The sequence below is a fragment of the Cinclus cinclus genome, chromosome 4, assembly GCF_963662255.1.
Source record: "Cinclus cinclus chromosome 4, bCinCin1.1, whole genome shotgun sequence".
NCBI classification, from domain to species: Eukaryota; Metazoa; Chordata; class Aves; order Passeriformes; family Cinclidae; genus Cinclus; species Cinclus cinclus.
The window spans coordinates 27,217,857-27,242,934 of record NC_085049.1 but is presented as its reverse complement, the minus strand read 5'-3'; the positions used below and the strand labels follow the sequence as shown (position 1 = coordinate 27,242,934).

At 43.7% G+C, this 25,078-nt stretch overlaps 1 protein-coding gene across 2 annotated transcripts in view; it reads right to left on the bottom strand.

The window, feature by feature from the left end:
• Positions 1-24,872, bottom strand: part of AKR1D1 (aldo-keto reductase family 1 member D1) — a 34,294-nt gene extending 9,422 nt beyond the window's left edge. For both annotated transcript variants that reach the window (XM_062490966.1, XM_062490967.1), the window contains exons 1-3: positions 24,780-24,872; positions 8,599-8,766; positions 4,222-4,338 (exon numbers count right to left, since the gene is read on the bottom strand). In XM_062490966.1, the coding sequence (XP_062346950.1) occupies positions 4,222-4,338; positions 8,599-8,766; positions 24,780-24,872 (378 nt within the window). The remainder of the gene's footprint in view (positions 1-4,221; positions 4,339-8,598; positions 8,767-24,779) is intronic.
• Positions 24,873-25,078: the final 206 nt, after the last annotated feature.

The window sequence follows — 25,078 nt, the reverse complement described above, 5'->3', positions numbered from 1 at the left end:
AGTACACTCAGGTCTTCCTCGATGGCCTTGTTTTTCAGTAAACTTTTGACCTTTATGTTATGGCATCCAAAATACTCAACTCCTTCCAAAGGGCTGGGTTAGAGTACCAGCCTATATTCTCTTCCACTTCTTCCCTCTTCTTTTGGGCCCTTCCCTTGCCTCCTGCTTGTGTCCTAGGCACTTGGGAGTTGGACTAAGCTGGTACTCTCCCCAACAGCTGGAGAGTCCAAGAGCTACTAGCAGTAAAGGGCTATGGGCATAGCTAACTTCATAAGTACATTATCCATCTATCTGTGGGCACTAGAAACTCTTTCTTCCAATCTCTATACTCTGTAGGATTCAGAGATGATTTATGAGCTGTTATCTCACAAGCACAGCTTTCTTTTATTTGCTGGTCAGTTCACTGCTGTTGCAGGCAATACATTAACACCTCTCTCCCTTGAGCCTGATCAGAATTTCACTTTTGTGTTTTGCTGTGGTTTGGTTTTTCTTTTTCTTTTTTTTTTTTTTTTTTTTTTGAGCAAAAACTCTTCAGTGATGTTTGACATTTGATCTGACTTCAAACTGCTACATTTCAAAGGCCTGGGTACAAGATGTTGATGTGGTAACTCCTTGGGAACATGCAGCTGTGACTAATATGATCAGTAACTATCACCTCCCAATTCAGACGAGTTCAAATCCAAGGCATTTAATGGGAAAAGTGAGCCTAAGGAAAACACACCCTCAGATTTCAGAGGGCCAAGGTCTCAGTTACAGGCATAAGCCTCTCTCCTCCAAATGTGCTGATTTTCCTCAGAGAATTCCACAAAAACAACTTGTTGCTTTTGTTGCTCTGTCTTTCTGGAACAAATATCTTGACTAGAAGGAGGTAGGTGGCTGTTGGGTACATTTTTTTTTCTATTAGAAGGCAAAGTGTTTGCCATCATAATGTGAGGTGGGAAAGCTTTATTTGTAAAACCATCCCCATGGTATTTTGGAACAAACCATTCATCCCATGATGCCCCAGCAGACTTTCCAAGGACTGCAAGTTCAACATATTAAACAGTTGGATGTGTTTAATTTTAGCAAATGGATCTGAATTCAGGACGTTTTTACTCTGTCTCATTTCTAATTCACTAACTTCTATTCAACTTTTTCTTTACAGTAGTCAACAGGCAGCAATTATATCAGCTAATTTACCATCCTCCCATTTTCCTCTTCATTTGTGTTTTAAAAATTAACCAAGTCAGGATGAAGGTGATTGAAGATGAACTTTTCTTGACTGAGATGTGGTGCAAACTACTGTGGATTTCTACAGTAATCAATTCTTTTTCCTACCTGCAGAGAACCTGCAAGGTGTTGAAGTGCAGTTGTCTCTGCTCAATAGTCTCCAGACAAAACTTTCTCTGTTTAAAACTTTTTAGTAACTTTAAAACTTTCTCTACCAAGCTATCTTTTTATGAAAGGGAATCTGAATGGAAGAACTGCTTGTAGATGAATAAAGTGCTGAAAGAAAGGCAGTGTATTGGTGGTGACAGAGTGATGGTTACAGAAAAGGACTTTCAGAAGTTGGTCATGTATTTTAGCTCTGGGTTCTCATGAACTACACCATACCAGTCATCCTAGACATGCTGATGTCTTGTCTTGCAGTTCTCTTGGAGTCAGCCTTGTGTTTTACACTGGATGAAAGGTGACTTGTTACCATGCTGCTGCATGAGCATTGAAATCAGTGTGGCAGCACTGTGCAGTCACTACCATTATGCAGGATCACATGTTGTCATGTCATGTCTGAAGTTGGAGGCACTCCAAAAGATACCAGGCAGCTTATTTGACAGTATAAAACCCTGCAGCTGTTAGCCACTGAGAGGAAAAGTCCTGCTCCCATTATAATAATTTTCTTACTAACACATGCAGAAAGACAAGTCTGCACATCTCCTTGCTTTTATAAAATGGTCTTTGACAAGCAGGCTTTCTCAAGAAAGCAATTTTAACAACCTGTAAATGCCTGTCCTATAAATAGAAGGGCAACAGGAAGTCAAACAGTGATGCAAATGATCTGTTTTGTGTTATTTTAAAATTACAAGATACTTAGATGATGCTTGTTCAGTGTAACACTAAAATATCTGCTTTCTTGTCAGATGACAGAATCACTCCTGGGATGGATTTGTAGATCACTAAGTGCACAAGTTGATGTCTACTTGATGAATCAGACACCTGAGAAGAGTCCCCTAAAAAACTTGCTGTTTTTTCACCCCTAAAGTACCTGCTGCATATGAGCTCCTCAGGCAGAGGGAGAGCTCATGGCCTGGAGAACTGTTCCTGATGGTTACTGCAGTGCTAGGGTGGAGAAGGTGAGTAACACTGCTGGGGCCTAAAGGCAGGAAGGCTAAAGACCACAAAAGTTCTGAACGGAGAATCTACACAGGGAGGTGTAGGCTAATGTTGGTAGATCAGAGAATAATTTCACCCCACTTGGTGGCCATTCTTGACCTGTTGAAAAGCAGTGGGACTTTGCTGAGTGCTCTTTGAAACCTTAGTCCTCTTACCCTGCCTGAAAGCCCTGTGACAAATTGCTGGCTGGGCTCTGCAGGGACATGTTTCTTACTGTTTTCAGGGTGGTACTGTAAGTTCTGTCTTACGTACATCACTGCTTCCAACCAGATACTTCTTTTGCTAGACTTCTGGGAAGGAAAGCACCAATGTTTGCAGACTAGAGGGGAGCAGGAGTTTCTTAGAGTTGCACCTGTATGCTCCTCAACAATGGCAAGCATCACAGGCAGGATGGGTGTATTTGTGAGAGAAGGAGCAAAGAAAGGAAACCTGTTACCACTGCAAAAGGATGAGATTTTTTCATTTTGCATTTGACACAGAAAAGTGTATATTTTTCAGGAAGAAAGTGAGTTATTTTTTTCTCTCCTCTCATGAGAAACATGAATGAAAGTCTAGCTCTTCTACTCCTTTAACTACTCAAGATTGTTGATACAAGCCTCAGGGAGTCAGATGTACATTACTTTAAAGCCAGATGTCTATATCTTTATATTGTGAGACAATGACCTTCACTATGTGGGAGAATGAACTACTAAAGAATACAAACACAAGAAAAAGGAAACAGGAAATTGCTAGTGGTGGGAAATTTTCAAAAATGTACCCAAAAGGATTCCATACATGTGACTGTATAAATAAAATTTTAATATCAGAGTCTGGTTACTCCTATGCAGGTCTTAATGGGATATGGCCTCCTCAGGGGAAAAAGTGGTCTGCAAGTGTAATGTGATAGCCTCATTGGTAAATTGCTTCCTATCTGATAGTTCTGGTAATTTGGACTCTGCAGCAAAACACAATTTTATTAATCAGAGATCTACCTTTCTTGCAAAAATAGGCCAGTTTAGAGCTCAAACCTTGTTCAGAAACAATTAACCAACTAATTGCCTATTCTCTCTTAGAAGAAGGATTTAATTAGTTCAAAGCCACTTAAATGTTTTGAATATCATTCTCTTAATTTCATTTGCCTTTATATCATGTACTTGTGGGGGGAAATTGTAAAGCAAGGTACAAATACCTGTGAAAACAGAAAGTTTGTGGACTTGAAAGAGGGAGGCACGCAACTGCGATGTGAGCTCCCTGCATTCAAAGGTTTTGCCTACAAGTTGCCCAGAGCCATCAGTATGAGGGAATATCAGAATTGAACATTTTAAAGTGAGAGATGGGCAACCCATGCTTGGCACCGCTGGGATCTAGTGAAGCTGAGCACTGCAGTTATGGAGATTAAGATCTTAACCACAATTTGCCCAGCAGCTTCAATTTGGGACAGAGTTAAGGAAGCCAAACTTGGTGGCTTTTTTACTTTTCCCTCTCCCCCTCTGAACTTTCCCCCTGGCCTGTTGCTGCTTTGTATGGCCCCTTTCCTCCAGTGACTCTCTGCTCATGGCTCAGAGGGGATTCAGACACATGTACTGCTCAGCTGTGGTAATTTTTCAGAGTAAGAACTGCTCAACCGCAGTTGGGAGACCTGTCCTTCCAGCAGAAAGACTCCAAGCAACATCTCTCCTGGCCTGTTCTCACATCACCTATAAGCCTCTTTTTGGGTGGTCAGTGAACAGAAATACATGTATACAGTATATATTAAAATACATATGTTATCTGCCCAAAATGATATTGGCAACATAGGTTGGAAGCTGCAAGGAATATGCTAGATGGAGACCTTGGTTCAAGCTACGTTGATGCACTTTTTTTTCTTTTTACCTTGAAAGCCATTGGCAGCTCAATAATGTAGAGGTCAACATAGTCCAGCTGCAGGATCTTCAGGGTTTTCTCCAGCGTGGGACGCACCAGCTCTGGGGGGTGGCAGGTATTCCACAGCTGGGGAGGCAAGCACAGGCTTTTTTGGGGTGCCAGGAAGAACAGTGAACCAGCTGAAGCCCCCCAATGCACAGTCCCTCCCTCCTGTCCTTCTGACAGAGCCCATTATGCAGAGTGCAAAGACATCGTGGTCTCCATGCCTTCAAGGCAGAGGTGAGGGCCTTACCTTGCCTTCTGTCAGAGCCAGGTGCAGAGGTTAAAACAGGAACTCTTGCCCAGGACTAATGAAGTCTTGACCTAGTAAGGCCATTATGTATTTTTTTATTACAATACAGGTTCTTCTGAGCTGAGTATGTTGCAAACTCTGGCTTAATTAGCATAGTCAGATTCCTTTTGTTTTCCAAGCATATGCTTTCACTGAGAAACTTTGTTGCCACAGAGGAATCTGTGGTCAGTTTTATGCTTGAAGGCAGAAGTTGGATAGTGTGAGTTAGCTATTGAACATCCAAGCACCCAGCACTAAGAGAATCTTCTGGTTTTCTCCTGTGGTTGTGGAGCCTGAGACACTGCCTGACATAGGGAAGTTTTCTCTTAATCCCCAGTCTGGAAGATGTGTTTGTGTTTAGTCACTTTAATGCAGGTGTGAGTAGTTAAAGCTGAGTCTTCTGTACCTCTTTAATGCAAACTGCTTCCTCTCAGGGTTATGCCCCGAGGTTGCTACGGAGTGTGCTTAGCTGGTGAGTGTTCAGCACTATCTCCAACTGAACTCTGCTGATGAAAGTCTCTTACAAGGATAAAACCACAGTGTGGTAATTAGTAACCAGAAGCTCTTTGTAAACCGATTGGGTTTTGTCGATTTTAACTGCAGCAGAATTAACACACAATAGAAGGTTTAAAGTGACATTTGAATGCACACAATAAGTTCGGCTATTTTCTTTTCTTCTTTTTTTTTCTTTTTTTTTTCTTTCAACTTGCAAAACTGTGTGGAGTCACGTTGAGGTTTTTGTTTTCCAACTTCGGTTGGCTGCTGTTTGCTGGTATGGTCATTGTCTAGTCAGTTCTGCCGCCAAAGCTGATAGCCACTGGATGCCAAGGTATGGAATAGACACAAAACTTGAATTATGATTTATAGGAGAAGATGTTGGTTATAGGTGTTAAAGAGCATAGCCTGTGTAAGTTTTAAGTTATCTTGGATTCTTGTTTAGTTTTTAAACTATGTTGAAGTTATTCCCTGGGAAAACAATCTGCTCAGTTCTGCCTGCAGAAGGAAAGACATTTTAAGTTGTACTGAGAGCAGGACAGCTGCCTTAAGGTGACAAGCCAAAACACCTGGAAATTCCTACTAGGCCTTTCTCAACTGTATGCTGCAAGATGTGAAGAGTTTATGATCAGCAGACAGTGGTCAGAGGCTAAGGTGTACTACAGAAAGGGGACCAAGGTCCTGTTCTCAAGAGTTTAAAGTTGGTCCCCTGAATTTACTGAAAGCCTTTGGTCTATGTGGTTTTTTTTTTTAGCATTGTACATGCAAAATGAGCTTAACTTGTATTTAAGTAAGGAACTGATTTTGTAGACCCTTCACATCCAGTTTGTTACTGTGTTTTAGAAATTTGGTAACCTGAGATATATTGCCTAGAAGTAGTTTTTCTGAGTGCCCTTTCTAGCCCAGTTCTATTGAGCTCAGCATTTGCCAGTGAACATACTTCTCTCTGAAGACTGCAGAGGTTCTGAAGAACCAGCCTTTAAAAACAGAAAATATTTGTGCTATGTCAATACGTTGATACCATGGGAACTTGAGAGTTTCATAACTGTTTTCATGATTTGTACAACTTATTGTATTATCTACCTAAGTAGAACCCATGTTTAAGCAGTCAAAGCTGCCAGCTGGCTTTGGCATTTTAGGACACCACATTTCCTGGAAATGTTACTTCTAGTTTAATGAAAGAAATATCCTGGGATGAAAGAGGAGACCAAAAAGGTCTTGCTGTATAAGCCAAGTGAGATGTTGGCAGTTGATATAAAACCTCTAAAATTTCTGGATGCTGAGCTGCTGTGCCTGATCAAGCAGCCAGCAGCGAGAGCCAAGTGCAAGTGCTGATGATTTCAACTGGCAGATGCAGCGCGATCACACCGGGTCACTGCTCCAGTAATGCTGCCACTCAGCAGGGCTGCTCTCATCAGTCCCTGCTGATGGATCAGCCTTCCATCTGCAGCATCTTTGCTTAAGGAAACATCTGCTCCAGGGGCTTGAGTCTGAAGGTTCTTGGGAATTCCCAGTACTTCTGATGTCAGTAAGGCAGAAGACATAGCTAACTTCTGTAGTGCCTGAAGTACCTACTGCGTTGAGATTTGCCTGTAGCTTGTAAGATATACCTAAGTTTGTGAGGTACATTGAACTAAAGATACATAAGGCAAGGGAGATCCACTCCTTCTGGGAAGTTCAGGGATCCTGTGAGAGCTTTGAAACCTGTGAAAATCCTAGATTGCGATGGATCGAATCAGTTGCAGAGTATTTTCCATTTATGCCTTTCAACCCTTTCAAAGATTGTAGAAATGTTATAATGGACTATCACCCTGAGCAGCTGACATTTTGTCAAGCACAAACAGGACACAGTTGTGAGAGAAATACATGTGTGTATCACCTCTCAGACACGCGGCAGGCTGAGAGCACAGGCATTGGCTGCTGTGGTACTGTGTGTTGCAGCCCTGTGGCTTGCAGGACCTACTGTTTTCCAAATGACTCAGTGTTTAAGTAGTGATTATAGACCATGAAAATCATCTGGTTATCAGATCATACAACTGAATACAGAAAGGCTTAATAAATAAAGGAAGCTTGGAAATGTTACCAGGAGGTGTGCTTTCACAGAGTCTAAAGGTTAATATGGGCAAATAAACTGCAGGGAAGCAGTTGAGAAAATTAAAATACTCAAAATTGTTAGGACATCTGGTTCTAACCTTTTGGCACAACTTGGTGGTTGTGACTTGTAATATGACTGATAATTCACAGTAATGAAACTATAAAACTGTTGAAACCAAATATGTTCTCTGATCCAAATCAACATATTTGGCATATGAGAGACCGAGAAATTCCCCTGATAAAGGAGAGAATTTGAGAACGTGAGGCTTTTCTCAGAATGAATGGCAAGGATGTTATCAGTAAAACCAAGCAGGAGACTTGTAAAAGTGGTGCATATTTTACAGATTGGAAATTGCTGTACTTGGAAATTGGTCTATAGCTGCTGAAAATCCACTTGGTCTGCAAACTATCCAATCTGAAGCTTAGTTTTCCCAGATCATAGAAGTTAACAAAATTGCTCACAGTGAGCCAGGCATCTCGTCCCATGGGATCTTTCACTCTAGGAACAGTGATATTTATTTTCAAGTCTGTTGAGTAATTGTGGATTACGTTCTTGTTTGGGAAAGGAGAAAGGGAAAATATTAGGCTGGTATGTTCAAAGAAGCACTGCAGGAAGGACTATTTGAGGCTGTAAACTCTCTTAGAAACTGGACAGGCACCATCAGTCTTTATTCTGCAATGTGCAATGAAGTCTCTTATACCTGGGGTAATTCATCATAATTGTGACAGCTTTTGTCAGACACATCCTAGAAGAAGGGATTTCATTCTTTTAGGAGAGAATCAAGTCTTAGAGTTCAGACTTAATGCATGAGCTATTTTATACAATCACTCCAGCCTCATTGCTCTAGAACAGAAGTGTAATGACATCTTGTCTCCAAGTAAGTTGATTCACCATCCTAACATTTTTTAATGACAGGTGATACAGTAACCAAGGGTGTAGCTTGGTGAATAACTTTCTGGCAGTAGTACCCATATAGGCACTTGCTGTTCTACACACAGACATTGGTATGCACGTGCTTGCTCCCACCCCTTTCATTGTGCAACCTCATGGCAAACCTGTGCAGGGAATTGCTCTAACAGAAAATAGCTCAGTTGCAGGATCATTGTTCAGCTGGGGCTCTAAGAGTGACAACACAACATGTGGCACAGTAACAGGTTAGGCAGCACTTTAGGCTGAATGTAGCTGTGCTTTTGACTTGCAGGTGCCTACAATACTAAGCAGAAGGGATGTTGCGTGGTTCCCACTGCTATCAGAGATTTAATCAGAGAACAACTGTGATTCCTGTGCCTCACAGCAAACCCAGTCTTCATAAAGATCTGCAGCATTCTGGAAATGCTAGGAAAGAAAAATAAAGGATGTTGGATCTGGAAGGAAGCATTCCAGATGTTCACTGCTGGCATTCTTAAGAAAGACCATTCACGGAAATCCTGGATTTAGTGTAAATAATCTGAGTGCAGGTTCTCACCTTGCCACAGTAAAAGATGTCTTCTCGCTTGATCTTCCCTTCAGCAATCTTCTCCCGGATGGCTTGTCCCACTTCATGCTCATTGAAGTAGACAAAGGCACCGTCGATGTGGCGGTAGCCGGCATCGATGGCAATCTTCACCGCCTCCAGACAGGAGCCTTTGGGAGTCTGATGGGAGAAGGAAAAGAACCAACACAGGATCAGCCTACTGCTTACCTCTCCTTCAGAGCTAGAGAGTCCCTGAGATATGCTTAAGATTTGTGGTGTAATTCCTCCTTGGTGACCATCCCTTACTTCCCCAGGCAACCACGTTCCAGCTTCCAAATGAAAAAGTGCTGTGCCTTCTTTCTCAAAACTGTTGAGCATGTGGGATTAGACTGGGAAAAGGCAGCAAAGCAAAAAATTGTCTCACTGTCTCTGTGAAAGAGAGAATACTAGTGTCCACAGGAAGTAGAATCGAATGCATTTGATACGAAAATAATTTCAGAATTCCTTATCTAGACAGCAAGGGCTTTCCTACAACAGCCATTTGATAAAATTACTTACTCAAGGGAAAGATGACTTTTTGGTTGAGCAGAGTTGGTCAACCACCTGCTGATCAGAGGCTGTTTGAATAGCTTGGACCTTGCAGCAGTGCAGGAATTTGGATTTGACTTCTTTGTCCTCAGGTCAACTTAACATTATTGGTATCACAATCTGAAGATCAGGACTATCTACTGGTATTCCCAGTTCTGAGCAGCTGCTTTACTCTATGGTTAAGAAACAGTAGTTGCTTTTGTGTATATTTATATATATTTTACTGCTTCAGTTTAAGATGAGCCCAAGAAACCTCCTAATAAGTGACACTTTCGTATGTGTGCTGCATTTATGTTTGCTCATCATTGTCAAAATTCAGAGTAAGCTTGTTTATTCAGAACAGTCATATTTTCCAAATTTTCCATTAGCCAGTGTGGCAAGCAAAATTACATGTGGGCCAAACTAAGCAAAAAACTGGTTACTGAAATTATTTGGTCACTAAAATTGTACTGAAAACAACTTACAGTTCCTAAAGTTTTTATAATGAGAGAGCAGCTCTCAGTGGTGGTGGCCAAGAGTGTGCAGCAATGTTATTCTCACATCCTTTTCATGGTCATTGCTCTGCTCCAACAGGGACATCTGATTCACTTTAAGAAAAACTGAGGTAGGGCAAGTCAAACTACTCTGCTGTGCTGCTGTCTGTCAACAATAAGTAGCAAGAGTTGGATTTTGCTATCTAAGTGCAGGGCCAAGACCACACTGCTTCTCCTGTGAAGAAAACAGATGCCAGAGGTGTCTGGAAATTAGATGGTATGAAGATTTTGAGAGATGGTATGATTCAAATTTGTTGGTTTTGACAATGCCAAGGGAAGAAGAGAAGAAGGATTGGCAGTAAGTATTGTTGGGAAGGACCATTTTTTTACCATAGCAATAGCTCTCCTCTCTCTCCTAGCTGTCTTTTTACAGCTGCCACTGGCCTGGCTTTCCATGAGTTTGTCATGAAAGAAATAGCTTCTGTTCCACCACCTGCTGAACTAGAAGGTGTGAAGCTCATAACTGCTGTCGGATGCTTCAATGATTAAGGACATTGATCTTCCCTTCCATGTTCATGAAAGAAAAGTCTTTGAAGGACTGCTTTGAAGGACTGGGGATATCTTTAAGTCCCAGAATTGTAGGCTGGTGACAGATCATTCTGGGATAATGGGACCATATTCCAGCCTGCTTACTCAGTGGCCCATCTTGGCTGACTCTGAGGGACACAAAATGGACCAGCTTCTGTTTGGGCTTGGGAGGAACTTTCTGCTCCAGCACGCAGTGCCTAAAGGTTACTTAAAATGCAAAGCCGCTCACACGTGCCCTGATTTATTACAGACCTGAATGAGGGCCTAGAAGCAAAACAGCACAATTTGGCACTCCAGAGTATTTACAGCAGTGATGATGCAATACTGTGTGCTTAATTGAGGAAGACAATGCAACACTTGTTTCAGTGCTTTGCTGCTTTCATTGTGGAAGCCTCCCAAAAGCACCCTCAGCCCCTGCCAGGGCCCTTTCCTGGTTGTTGGTGGGATGTAAGGAAGGCCATGGCAGCTGCCAGCTTTTCAGGCACATTCAATGGCTACTTTTCACTCGGGGCATGCTGGGCAGCGTTACAGAAGTGTGAGGCATGGAGCAATGACAACCTCCAACATGTTCTCTGCTTTGTCCCTGCCTGAACCTGCAGGAGAGGATTTGAGAGAGGCATCAGGATGAAAGCTCTGCCACAAGTATTACAAGCCTGCGGTGACTGATGACAGTAACCTCAGACCTCTGCCCCAGCAATGAGCCACACGAAGTTGAAGCCACAGTGGCACAGCTCAGGCTGACTGGCACAAAGCAGCAGGGCTCAGCTGAAAGGTCTGGGGAGCTCAAGCGTAAGTGATTATTAGTTATCTGAAAGACAAGTGTATTTCCAACAGGGCTATCAGTGTTTTTTCTCTCTGAAACTTGATTTTGCAAACAGTGTGTCTTCTAGATTTCTTCAGCCTGTTTGATTTTTACCATTCAAGTCTGTGAAAGCAGTGCATTTAAAGGACAATGATGCATCACCATGATATAGATTTCGAATAATTTTTTTTTTTATTTTTTCCATTTGTTGAACAGACTCAAAATGGGAAGTAAACCCAGTACTAGAATTTCCTCTCTTCACACTCTTGAGAGATTGCATGAACAACCCAGTTGTTTCCTGATGCTGTAAACTAAACTCTACCAGGCAAGGAAATGTTGATTATTGAGTTTTCTCAGTCACCAGGGCCAGTTTGGTCAGAAAGAAAAGCAGAAGGAATATGTGAGGAAAGAGTCTCACGTGTAAGGGAGCAGCACAGTTTCAGGCATGGAAGGAGGGCAGAATAGAGGAAAATGCTTGCAGTTACTGCATATGCTTTTGGCTGAATCAGTTGACTTGTGTTAATGCTGAACTTCTGTGAATTTCTTAATTTTTTACATGGGATTTACATCTGTACAAATAACCTCCTCCATCTCATGGAATAACCTTATTCTTTAGGGGTTGGGGGTGGCTTTTTTTGGATCAGGTCTTGATTACCAATGGCCGGAGATGGGTTTACATTATGTATATATATGTTTTTATTGCACTAGTCCATTTCATCTGATGTGGTATAGTAGTTCTGACAGATTCTGGTCTAAGGTGCTTCATATAAAAATGCAAAGCAATCTAGGGAACAGTTTTGGAAAATATTGCCTCTATTGAACCATCCCAGCTGAAGGTCTGAGACATCTGTGAGTCTGGAAACTTTATACCATATGTTTATTTTCATTCTAATGGAGAAACTATCATTTCTGGCATTTCACATATTTAATCCTTCCAACTCCTGCAGTAATGGGCTGTGGTAAACTGTGCTGATGAGTTGCACAGGCTAGTAATATTGTGGTATTGCCACTTTTTAGAAGTGTTACTTTAGGTGTCGTGTCTTATTCCATTGTTTCCTGACAGACCGTAGCAAAGTTGGGTGACTCAGATCACCTATCTTTCCATCAGAGAAGGCACAAACCTGGATCTTTCTATTTCACTGCTCAGTCTGAGATGTTTAAATCTCTTCTGTCTTTCATTGGTCTTCAGCAGTGACCAGATCAAAGGTTACCAACTGAAAACCAACTTTTATTTATGTGCAGATAGAAATTTGCAATGTGTCTATGTTGTATAAGGGTTGGCACCATGTATCACAGCAGCTGATGGAACAGGCTGACCTCCCAGGCTGTTTGACTTTATTCTACTCAGAACCCTAAAACTCTTCCCCCTCCTTCCTTCAGTACATTACCTAAACTGCAATTGCCTGTTCTGCCTGCTCATTTCAGACAGTTTTATTCTTGCACCATTCCTGAATGAGCAGGGCTCACTTTTAGAGTAGTACAAATACTGAAATGTCTCTGTGTCATTAAACCTTTGTGCTTTGTTAGTAGTAATTCAGGACTCCCTAGCTTTGGCCTTAAGACAAATCTCTGCTTCTTCATTACTTTTTATTTAAGAGTAGATAAGAAGTGTTCTTGATCCTTTGCCATAATTAATGTTTCAGCTTCTAATCACCATGCCTTGCAACTATGCTACTTTGATCAAGGACTTGTTTTAAAACTGGAGTTTTATGACCACTTGTGCACTGGGAGTCAGATATTTATCTTCAGTGCTTTTGCAGACAGTCACTAATTTGTGCCAAAGAACCATATTACATTTATTGCACATTATATGATAAAAGAATAACTGTTTGCTTGACTTGGAGGACTTGTTCAATCACTAATACATTTCTTCAATAGCATGTGTGTTATTTTTAAGGTCATAAAGTTTAAGGAAACAAGAGACACAATTATTCCCTCTATCAATCAATAATTTGTAAACCGTCTGATTTACCGTCATGCATGACAGGTTTAACTGGTATCTGTTTCCTTCAGGCTCCATGATAAATAAATCCAACAGAAGGGCTGGGGGAGCAGACTCAGATATGCACCTTCGCTGAAAGAAAGGAAGCAGCAGTTTGGCCCCTTCTCCACGGATGAAGTAGCCAATTGGCCAGTTACCACTTTCTGTGAGTCTGAAAAAGCAATGTGCTTCATCAATTCTGTCTGTCTGAAAGGATCTGCTCTCTTTTTCCTCTGAGACCATAAACTTTCCTAATTTTTAATGTTTATTCCAGACACTTCCCATCACATCCTATTTTGTCAAAAACTATTCTCCCTACCATCGCAAATGGTTCAGCTTCAGTTTTGCTTGTGAGTGCACATGACCAAGCCACAGGACAATATTTTTGTCCAGGCATACCCATGAGTTTTCTCTTCCCACTCAAGTAGAACAGCATTTGCTCAGCAGTGTTAGTGGTTGTCTGACTTATTACTGTTATTTAGTGTCACAGTTCAGTGGCCCTCCAATTATTTTGTTTTTTCTATAGCATCTTTTTCTCATCATGTTTCCACTGGCTCTCCAGCTGACTAAGAGGGTTATCTCCAAAGACAAAGCTAACGGGACACATTGGCAGTAGATTATAATCTCACAAAACCATGTGAACTGCTACTGTAGTCACTGCTTTTATGTCTTAACATCAGTATTATTATTTATTCTTTACTAGTGTGTATGGTAAAGGAAAACAGTCTGACTCAGGCTCCCAGATTCTGCTCTGCCCTGTTTTACAGGAGCAGCTTTTACAGAGTTGCACCAGTGTAAGCAGCACTTGAGGGAAGAAGCCCTTTACCTTAGTCCTGAACATCTCACCTCTTGAATGGAATGCTTTGCAGTCTCTCAGCTGGGAATAATGATCCTGAGGGGGGAAAGCCTGAAGTGTTAGGAGACACAGGGCCATCTTCTGGAAAAATCTGAGTTTAGCTGCAGCAGAATTACACAAGACATCCAAACCATAGGCCAAGTGCTCCAGTCCAAACCTATAATTTAGGATGTGGAGCCGCTGTTTAGGAATCTTAGTCAGCTAAATACAGGAAGGAGAAAGTAGGTACATTCCTGGGCTCAGAGCCTCCTTCATCAGAGCTCGGCACTCACACACAGATTCTTATGCAAGTTTCTAGAAGCCCAGTTGCTTATTTTCATTTGCCTGTTTTCTGGACAAACTGGCAAAAAGGATTGGCTTAAGATGTTAGGAACAGAGCATAGAAAGCATGTGTACTGAAGGCCCTGCAGGAAAGCACAGGTTGAGTTTACAAAGCCAGAGGATATGAGCCACACAAGGGTACATTCTTAGAATTGTTTAATCTTGTAAAAGAGAAGCTGTACTGTACACCTCTTTCTTGGAAAATGCAACCGCCAGCACATCCCTCTCTCTCTTGTACACAGGAAAATCTGGCTTTCATCCCCCGGAAGTATTGGCAGCCACCACCCAGGAAGCAAAACCCAGCAAAGGGTTCTCTGCAAAAGCAGGTAGAGCTGGGAATGGAGAACACAGCTAAGAGCCACAAGCTACTGTGCCAGCCCAGAACTTTGCATTAAGTTATGTACTGTGTTGACTTGGAAGATGGAGGACAGCAAATATGTGCAGAGAAGATGGGAGGAATGGTGTCACTTGTGGCCTTGTGTCACACCATGAATGAAGGTGAAAAAGAGGTGGCTTTCTCCTCCACCTTGCTGCTCTATCAGTGGCCTCAAGCATGGAGTTTGTCCATACAACAGAAATTAGATGGCATAACTGCAGATCTAGCATTTCTAGAATTCCTGTGAAATTGTTATTCTAGGATTTAGCCAAAACTGTCTTCAGGAAAGCCTTATTATTGTAGCTTGCAGAGGGTTCTGGAGTTATTTTTAACACTTGATTGCAGAATCTGCAGTTTTAGGAACACTGCAACTTATCACCCGATGCAAAGTCAGTTAATGCAAGGTGAAGCTAAAGAGCTTACCTTACTTCTGGCAGCAGAAGGATTAAAGTGAACAAGAATATGATGTGCGTACCTGGGTCCGTGTGCTCACAATGGTAGTGGGGTGGACTGGGAAAGTTTCCTGAAGAGCTGGAGGACACAACAGCCAGCTGGCTGGATCTGGAAAGCATGGATCTATCTGGGAGGGTGGGTGCTATCAAAATACCCTTCAGACAAGCAATGCAATCACAGGGATGTGTGAGGTGCAAGTGGAAGATAAAGCACCAGCTTGTGCAATAAAAGGGAAGAAAAGGTTGCCAGTAGCTCTTGTGCTTTATCCCCTAGAGTTAAAGGGGAGAAGTTTCTGGCACCAGTTTGAAGAAGTGTTTGCAAAGGCAAATGTAAAACTTGGGGAATTCCACCACCTAGTTAGCTGAACCAACAAGAGTTGGCTTTGAAGCCCAGAGAGGCATTTTCTGCACAGTGCTTTCAAGTTTTGACAAATCTGGCCTCCTAGGTCAACCAAAGAGACAATCCAGATGTTAGCTTCCCACATGAGCTGCAAGAACATGCTTACACTGTTTTTTGGAGAACTGTGGGGAATCAGGGACACATAGGAGTGCACAGCCATATTTAATGTATAGAGTCAGTCAGGGACATTTTAAAAATGGAGCTTTGCCTGGAAAATTGGGCTCCAAATGTTCTTGCCAAAAAGCGTATCTTCCAGCTGTGGTAATCCTGATTACTCACTTGTAGGGGTTCAGTTTTTCCCCTCATCAACAATACCAGTGATTCCCTGTCTCATCTTCCATTAAACAATCTTCTTAACTTTTATTTAGATAGAATGGCTTTCACTGTGGCTTTTGAGCAGGCTTTAAATAAACCCATCATATTTAGAAAGCCATAGGAAAAGAGAAGCAGAAAAGTACTATTTTCTGGATGTCAATATTTGGCTTAGTATTATTGCACTGGTAACAGCTCACTTTGTAGTTTTTGGAAGAGGGGTATAGTGGAACAGCTAGTGCTTGTCACTGCAGCACACAGCTATGTAATGGAAAAGGTCTGTTCTCTGGTTATTTTTCAAATAAGCATCCCTGTGACTGGTTTTTGAGTAGTGCTACTGTCCTAAAAGCTTATCTGGATTAACCCTCTATTAGTTTTTCATCTGGACAGACACGATTCTACCCTGTGTCACAGACAGACACATAGTTTGGTGGATTATTTTGGTACCTGATATCCACCATCCAAAGGTTTTCCCAACTGCCAGACAAAGTTGTCACCTCCTAAAGGCCCCCTTGTCAGGGGAGCATTTTCCTGTGGAGTGTTTTTGCTGTGTCCAAGTCTGCCTGTGTTGGTACCACGTTTGGGAGCCAAATGACACAGTGCCAGGGTGACTGCAAGAGCCAGCCCCTCTGCTTGGATTAGGCAGGCATCACTGCACGAGGCCTGGCAATTATCTGGCTGTCAATGGATTCATTAGTGCAAGTCCTCAGCTCTGTGTGTGGATACCTCTCTTGGTCCTGGAGCAGTCTGAAAATGTTTTAATGTAGTAGCTGAGATGTCATCATAGGTTAGAGATACAATCATTTTAAGAACAAGGGTTTTCGTTTTAGGCATGCTGGGGTGGCCATTGGGAGGGGAAGAAGTTCTGAGCACAATCTGCTCCTTACAGCAAACTAAAAAATTCACAGTTATCCAGGACCAACAATTTTGTGCCCATTTTGCTCAGAAGTCCTCCCTTGGTTAATGAACTGTGTAGCTAGAAAGTTAGTCTTTCATCCACACTCATCTACAAGGCTGGGCTCCTCTTCATTAGGAATTTCATATGTCGACGGCTTCAGTAAATGCAGCTTTTAATCTCTTACACATGATTAGACACTAATTGTGTTCACAACTGGAAACAGAAGCCATTAGCACAAAGTAGAGATTAGTAATACTATCAATTTGTTTTCTATTAAACTTCATGTTTCATGGAAATGAAGAATCACAGAGATTTCATCAGAGAAGATACATGGAGGGAAAAAAAAGTATTTTGTAAATTCATCAATGTCTTAGAACCATGGGTTTTGTGCAAATCAAAATATTAGGAGCAAAGCATGTGTCTCCAAGAAAGTTGCATGCAATAGTCTTTCCTCCAGGTTGACAGAGTGTGGTAAGTCATTTTATCAAATCCAAATTTAAAGTCTTGTTAAAGTACAGTTCTTATACAATAGCTAGGAGTTTCTGAGTCTGCCACATTTTGGGAAAAAAAACATCTACCTCTTCTAATTACCTGATTTTTCCAATTATATGACTTAGGCTTCCTTTCTTAATGAGGTAAAGATGCAATCTTACATTTATGCAAGCCAAAAATGTTCCATTGTATAACACAAGATTACAGGGAGCTTGCAGGAACTGAGGCATCAAGAGGCAGTTGCAGGCAGAGGAGAGGTCAAGGCTAAACATGAAGAAGGAAGTGTTGAAGGCACCTGTTGAAAGAAATGGAGGAAGACTGCTCCAGTGGCAGAACAGAAAAGTTGTATGGTTGAGGAAAAAAGGAGAATGTAAGATAAATCAGAGGTAGTAGACATGCCACTTAAGCATATAAGAAAGGTAATTTTAAAATGTGTCGCACAACAGTAAGCTTTTAGCAAAAGTCATTGATGAAATCGGAGCTTGTTCTGAGACCCTTTTGATTTAGTTTAACCTTCTAGTGTGTATCACCACCTATTTGTTATAAGTTGTTTGATCTGTGAAAGCACTCTTTCATGTGTGAAACCACTTACTCCCAGGTATATTTGCCACCTCTGTAGCAAACAGCAGGGATGAATTAAGGCAGTACTAGAGCCCAATCACTGCAGTTTCTTGACTCCTCACACAAGCTCTTGCCCAAGAGCCAAGTTGGTCTGTTGCCTGCTAAAAACTGATGCCCACTGCTGCACCTCCTCAAGGCATCTAGGCACCAAATATCAAGAAATCCTGCCTTTATCTGCTCTTGGCAACTGGTTCTTGCCAGTAATTGACTTAGTTAAGGAATAAAATCTGAGCAATTGATCTGTGAGGGCATCACTCAACACCAGGATGCCAGCCACTGAAGGAAAGGCATGCCATCTGCAGTCTGTGCAAGCAAAATTGCCTCAGTGTGTTTTAGTCCTTCAAGCACAAAACTAACTGAGTCACAACTCCTTGAGCAATCTGGCTGCAGATATTGGGTTTCAGGATAAATGTTGTTCAGTGTGAAGGCTAGGCTAAGAGTTGACTAACAGGCAAGGAGCCCTCCAGCACATGTAGCAGATCAGGCACAGTTGTCTTTCTGGTCTGCAGTAATGTATCTCCTTCCCTTCACCCCTGACTCAGGTGTACAAGTCTCCACTTGGACGTATGATTTCAGGATATCCTCAGAGACCGAGGGAATATGAGGCTACACTCTGAAACATCTCAGAAATCCCAACTCTGAGAGACCTCCTGTTGCTACGTGTCTGCCAGCCGTGGCTCCACTGCTCCAAAGCACTCCCTGAAGACAAGAAGAACTAGTACTGCATGAGATAATACTGCTGCTTAAAAAGCAAAGAGCTTGAGACAGCTAGTGGTGGTTACCAGAATGGACTGTGAAGGGACACAATGTATTTTGGAAATGCTTGTTAGGACATGTAGCCCCATAACTTAAAAAAAAGTTTCAGGATTTTTATTTACTTCTTAAATTCAAGGCATAAATAACAGGCTTTGTAACCAAATATCCCAGCTGACTCCCCCAGCTCTGTTCAAATTGGGTTCTAAATATTTTACCTCTGAAAAAAATAATTCCCTGGCCTACACCTGTGGTAATTTCATGTAGGTTCCTAAAGATCACTTCATTAGAGAGCTAACTTCATACTTGCTGAGTTCAAACATATATTCATGTGTAATCATTTACATTAAAAGGACTGAGGTATATTCTTCACATATTTATTTTAATAGAATGTCATGGGAACTAAGACAAGGCTGCCAGAACACTTGGATGTTAGAACAGGTCCTGTGCTTGTCACTGCCTCTCTCATCTCTTTCAAGAAAAAATCCAGAAGCCAAGTTTACCTCAGGAGGAAGAAAGTTGTCTGAGTCAGTGTAGAAGAAATTTATAGGTAAGAAATCAAGAAGTGGAAGCCTTTAAGCTTAACAGTGTCTGCAGAGATCTCCCTGGAATGCTCAATACATGATTTATTTTGTAGCTTTGGGTCAGGCCAGGTGACTTTCTTTCCAAGTCACCTGAAATCATTGCTGTCTTCAGCCAGTCGTGTTTCAGAAGCCAGTGATGGCTTTCCAGGAGGAAAACAGGAGGGATTAAGTCATGTGTAATTCCTTACTGCAGCTCAGAGATCCAGATCCCATCATGGGGACAAATCACTTATTACCTCTTTTGACTTTACAGCAGGCTATGGCAGCTCCAAAGGCAGGCAGCCTGCAGCAGGGGTGAAGCCAACACCGTTAAGAATGATTGAAAAAGTTTGAGCATGCACATCCTTGTGCGAGGAGCTTTTTGGCATAAATGATCCTATGAGAGCATTAGAGGCTGTTAGACCTGTACAATGAAAAATTACTCTGTTCAGCTTCTAGCTTGGGTGTAAAAAGTAATTCAGGGTGCCAAAACAGTGTTTTTACTTATCCAAACCAGATTTTTTTAACTTGGTCATTCAGACTGGATCTGGGAGCCCTGGATGAACTTTTCCTCTCCCTGATTCAAACCAGCAATTTCTTCTTAAACAAAACCCAGACTGACTGGGCACTCACAAGGGTTACTTTGTGGTAGTTAAAGATTTGGGGGAATGGGTCTCTCTTCCTCCTGGCTGGATGCCATACCAAGTTCTTCAGCATCCAGTGCTGTGGGGCTGGTGGGCAGTGTGCTTTCCCATGGGGAGGGTGCTCCTCCTGCTCCAGCCTGTGCGTGTTTCTTCTTGCCTCTCTCTAGCTATCACCTACCCCACAATCATGTTATTTCCCTGAGCTGTCTGATATGAATTTAATCCCCAGAGGCTGAGAGGAGGACTGGTTTCCCACCGCCCATGTGGATTCCCTTACCAGCAGGCTATTCAAGGAAAGGCAACTGCTACCTCCAAGAGCTTTAATAATTCTTTGATTCCTCAGCTTGTACTGCCAGTGCCCAAAATGAAATGCTTTGCCATTTGTTTTGCCTGAAACTATTCCACAAAACTGCTTCCAATTTATGAATGGATTTGGCTACCTCGGAACCTCATTTTTAGCTAAGTTGCAACTTGCCAACAGCCCTCACCCAGTGCTATTCTTGAGCACTTTGCCCAATCTTATGTTTCAGAGGCAGCGCCTGTGTACAGTGCGGTTGCTACAACCTTCTCTCCAAGCCCTGTCCTCCCTTAGTCAAAACAGGAAGGCAGGAGAGGAGCTGTGGCCAAGGCCCCTTGACCTTCCAGGGAAACAGCAAGTATTTATGTGGAGACACTGGACTGATGATCTTAGCTATGTTGACAGGGATGAGTTATAAAGTGAAGCAGGCTTAAGTGCAGTTTTAACGAGGCATAGGATTTCCAGGATTTAAGAGTGTTTTTAGCACCTTTCCCCTTTAAGACTGCTCATCCCCACACTTCCTCTGCTTCCAGATGGGTACCAGTACCACTCCATGGGCTGTGCTTGGAGCTAAGAATCAGTGCTGGGAGGTGATGGGAGCCTGCCATGGACTCATCTGGTTCTGCTGTAGCACAGGGCAATGCCTGGGGCTCATCCAGGGGCCTGTCCTCCTCTACCATTCTCCCTTGTGGGGCTGCCCTCTCCCTCCCCCCCCCCTCCCCCCCCCATCTATTTAATACCCTGGAGAATTGGGTCAACGGCTTGGGGGCCCTCAGGGAGGGGGAGCTGGACACGGTGCATCTGCTGGAGCTTTGGCAGAGCCACTCCTGCACTTGCAGGGCTTTGCCAGAAGGCTCCACAGAGCCAAACAGAGGTACAACTGGCCTCAAATTTTAAAGCTGTCTGGAGTGCATTGGTAGTCCTGATTCATAGTTCCCACTGTGGTTCCCACCCAAACCCATGAGGAGAAGGAATATTTGGGGAAGGGAAAAGAGAACAGGGGGAGAAATCAGTGACTGAGATTTCTACTTTTTCACTTGAGTCCATCCTTGGTAGCATAAACAGCCTAATTTTTTATGTAGGCAAGAATCTAATAAAAATCATATGTTTCCTTCCTTGAAGGAGAATGCAAAACCAATTTCAACACACTGAAATCTGTCTGCAAAAGAAAATTAAGCTTAATAGTTATGCAATTATTACATTCCTTTATTTTAAAATAAGGACAGGAAAAACCAATTAAACCTGTAAAAAACACAAAGTGCTTCTCTTGATAAATAACCAAAGCTTATGGCTAATTCTATTCTGTGACCCAGTGAAGATTCCTTTCTTCCTGTTAGCAGATGAACTGATAGCCAGTGGATTCACTGTACTTTCTTGCTGTGGTAGGGGAGTAAAGCAAAAAGAAACCCCCAGCATTGTACTTTTCAGCCTCAAAGAATTAGCTGAATTGTCATCCCAACCTCTACCAAGTCAGAAGAGAAGCTCTCTTACATCTAGGGGGAAAGAGTATTCAATTAAAATTAGTCTGATTATCAAACAGACCTTTTCCACAGTGGTCCAGCTCTGCTCCTGTTGTGTGATACACTACTTTGAGTCAGTAAATTTGTGCAGGGGGATTGATGTATTTTTTGTTGAGTATTTCACAACCAGAGAAGCATGACTTATCTCCCAAAGTCGTCTTTGGGAGAACAATTAAGTTATTTAAGATGAGCAAGGCAAGCTGCTGACACATTTCAGTTTTGAAGACACTACTGTTCAGTTTATACAGACAAAGCCTGAAACGTGAAAGCTGGCCTCCTGCCTTTGTTTTCTTCTAACCGACTGCTGGAGAAGCAGATTTCCCTGTTCCATGGCTAACTAGATCTGCCTGGTTGGCTTAACCAGCGAGCACATTCCTGCACTTCAGGAAGAACACTCCAGGCTCATTACGAGCTACTGGGCTCCAGCCTGACACTGAGAAAACAGATTTGTTTTGGACAAGCTGCTCTGACATGAAGGTGCCAGGGTGAATAATCTTTGGGGGAAAAAAAAATCAAAACAACAAACTAGCATAAAATCAAAAACCTGCCTCCAAGAGCAAGATGAATAATCTGACAAATGAATGGCTCTGTATTTTTTTTTTTTTTATCAAGGCACAAAATAACTAGAAGTTGCAGGGATCTGACTCATGAGCAGAAATAGAGTGCTGGGGCTGGCTTGAGCCGTCGCTACCACCAGCTGCCTACCCCCACCGCTGGAGAATGGGTGGCTCAGATGCTGATTCTTAAGCAATGCAGCCACAAAAGGCTGTAGTCAAGCATTTTAAGGGAAACGTGTCAGCGCTAGTTTATAGCCTCACTCCTTAAGATAAACCTTGAAACGGTCCTGGGTTGCCACAAAGCCTCTCAGCGGTTGAGGCAGGAGGAAAAGGACGGACACCTCGCCAGGCATCCCGGTGGAAGTTGCACCAGGCACAAGTCAGCACTCGGCAAAGCAGCTTGTCCCAGCCAAGCAGCACTCCGCTGCCACAGCAAGGACCTGACAGAAGCCTCCACCGCCCTTATCAGCAAAGGAGCCTTTTTGAAACGGGCAAATTTTAAGCCATAACCTATTTAAACATCCTGCCCCATCACCGGCCAGCGGCACAATTCTGCAACAAATCCCACAGCACGCCGTTGCCGCTGCGTCTCGCCAGCTGCTCTGTGTTACAAGTTCTTCGACTCAAATAGCAGCCGTAATCCTAGCGTAAAGCTCCAGCCGAGCCCCGCCAGATAAAATACACATTGTTTCACCTGGTCTTCTGCGGAAATGAGACTGTGGCAAGTGCCTTATCACTGCTATTTTCTCTACCTCTTCTCAGCTCCTCCTCCCACCCATAACTTTCTAACATTTTTATCATGTAGAAAGAGCTCGGAAAACGCAAGGGGAAGGAGAAAAGGTGGTTGGATATGTGCACCCATCCCCACTGAGGGTACAGTTACACAGCGGCTTCAATTGCTCTAAATCGGAGTTGCCGTAGCAATGCCTGCCCTGCTTGCATTATCCTGTCTTCCCTACCTTCTGTTAGCAGAAAACAAAGGACGTATATGTGAAAAGCAAAAAGCCAGAACCTGGGGCTGATTCGGCTGAAAACCAGCCCTACCTAAAAATTAATCATTTTGGCTCTCCATGCAAAGGCTCGCCATACACCTCGAACCATGGGAGGGCAAAGGAAGGAAGCATCAGGATTTTGCAGGATGGGGGAGGGAAAGAAGCAGATCTGTTGCTCTGTTGATTTCGGGACAGCTGAATTCCTGCAGAATGAATTCTTAGCAGGGTAACAGCAGTACCGAGAAGCTGCCTCCGTAAGGGGAATCCCATCCAGCTCCCCTCTCAGCTCCATCAGGTTACTTGCCACTCCGGGCACTCTGCCTGATGCCACAGTATTGGGCCACGGCTATTTCGGGCTGCCGGCGGGAAGTGCAGCAAGGTAGGAGCTCTCGTGCTGGTAGCTGCATTTTTCTTAAAACTAGGGCAAAAATTGCAACGTGAGGGCTGCGGGCATGATGTACACGTCCGGGAAAAGATGCTTCAAGTTCACTCAGGGCTATTTTGACACTGAATTATGCAACATTCTGTTTTGCTATATCAAAGCTCCTGTTAGAGACCTTAATTTTGTCTCACTAACCATTATTCAAAAAATGCACTAGCTGAAAATATCTCCTGAAAGTTTAGAGATCTGGGGGACAATGCTCTGAAGTCATGAATTCCTATTAATTCTCCCCATGTAAGCCAGCATCATTAACCAGTGAGATCTGCAGTCCTGGGGACGTCTTACACTCTTTCTGCATCACTCATGCACTGCCTGCAGTAGTGTTTGTTGAAGATTCGACACCGTTATTGAAGCACCGTGGTACATTTAGTGGTTGGTAAATGGCTTTAATCAAGTGTTCTCTTTAAAAGGTACTTTTAAATACCTTGTGATATGTGGAGTCATACACACATATTGCATCGCAGCTATTACACAAGAAGGGTTCTGGCCACGATCCCTCTTTTCCAACTCTTCAAACAAACAAAAAGAACTGATGAAAGATCTGGCAGTTTAGGAGAGCTTTAAAAGGCAGTGGCTACTGAATTACCTTTGCGCCCCCAGGTCCGCAGAGGGAAGAAGCATCAGGTGTGCTTCCCCAGTCTCCACGGGGCCAGCCGACCGGCACGGTCAGACGGGATGCCTGCCCGGCGCAAAACCGAAGGATGCAGAATATTTGAGTGGTTTGGCCGCTGGCAGTCAGCTGTGGGAGCCGCAGGAATCAGGATGCAGGAATTTGAGTCTTTGTTTCAGGAACATTACTTGGAAAGTATCGGGGACAGCCGCAAGACGGTCAGAAATCCCTCATTTTATCTACCCTGGGCGCAGGGGGCAAGGCAGGGGAGCCGACGGCACCGTCCCTCCTGGCTCCGGGGGTCCTATCCCTTCCCGACCCGGGCAGCGTCGCGACTCCAGGTCCCCCGCGCCCCTGCCCGTGCTCCCAGCGGCGCGGGGCGGTGGGCGACAGTGGCAGCTGCAGCACACCGCAAGCTGGGCGGGATTTTTTTTCTTATTTCTTCCCACCTTTCCTCATCTGCGTGCCGCGCACTGCCTGCACTGCTCACGGTAGAGCCGGGTCTTTAACTTCTCACGGGGAGGGGAGCAAAGAGAGAAGTAGCCGGGACGGGAGGAAAGGAAGAGGGTAGCCGCAGCTCGGGGGGCTGCAGCGAGGGCTGCCGGCACCTGCCCCCGCCAGCGGCGAGGGGCGTCCCGGCGCCCCCGGACTTACTTTCTGGGGGTCGGCGTAGGTGCCCAGCCCCAAGAGCGGGATGCTGTTGCCGTCGCTCAGCGGGATGCGGTGGCTCTCGGCGGTGAGGTTCATCGTGCCGGCAGGTAGGGCCGCCCCGGACCCGGGACTGACTCCGCAGGGGGCGGGAGCCGCCGCTTCGCAGCCAAGCGCGGCCGCTGGCACCGGCACCCACCGACGGCTGGACGGAGCGGACCGGCGGTGGCTCTGGGGGGACCGAGAGACGAACTGCCCTCTCCTGCCGCCGGGGAGCGCCTTTTTGGGGGGCTGAGCCACGTGTG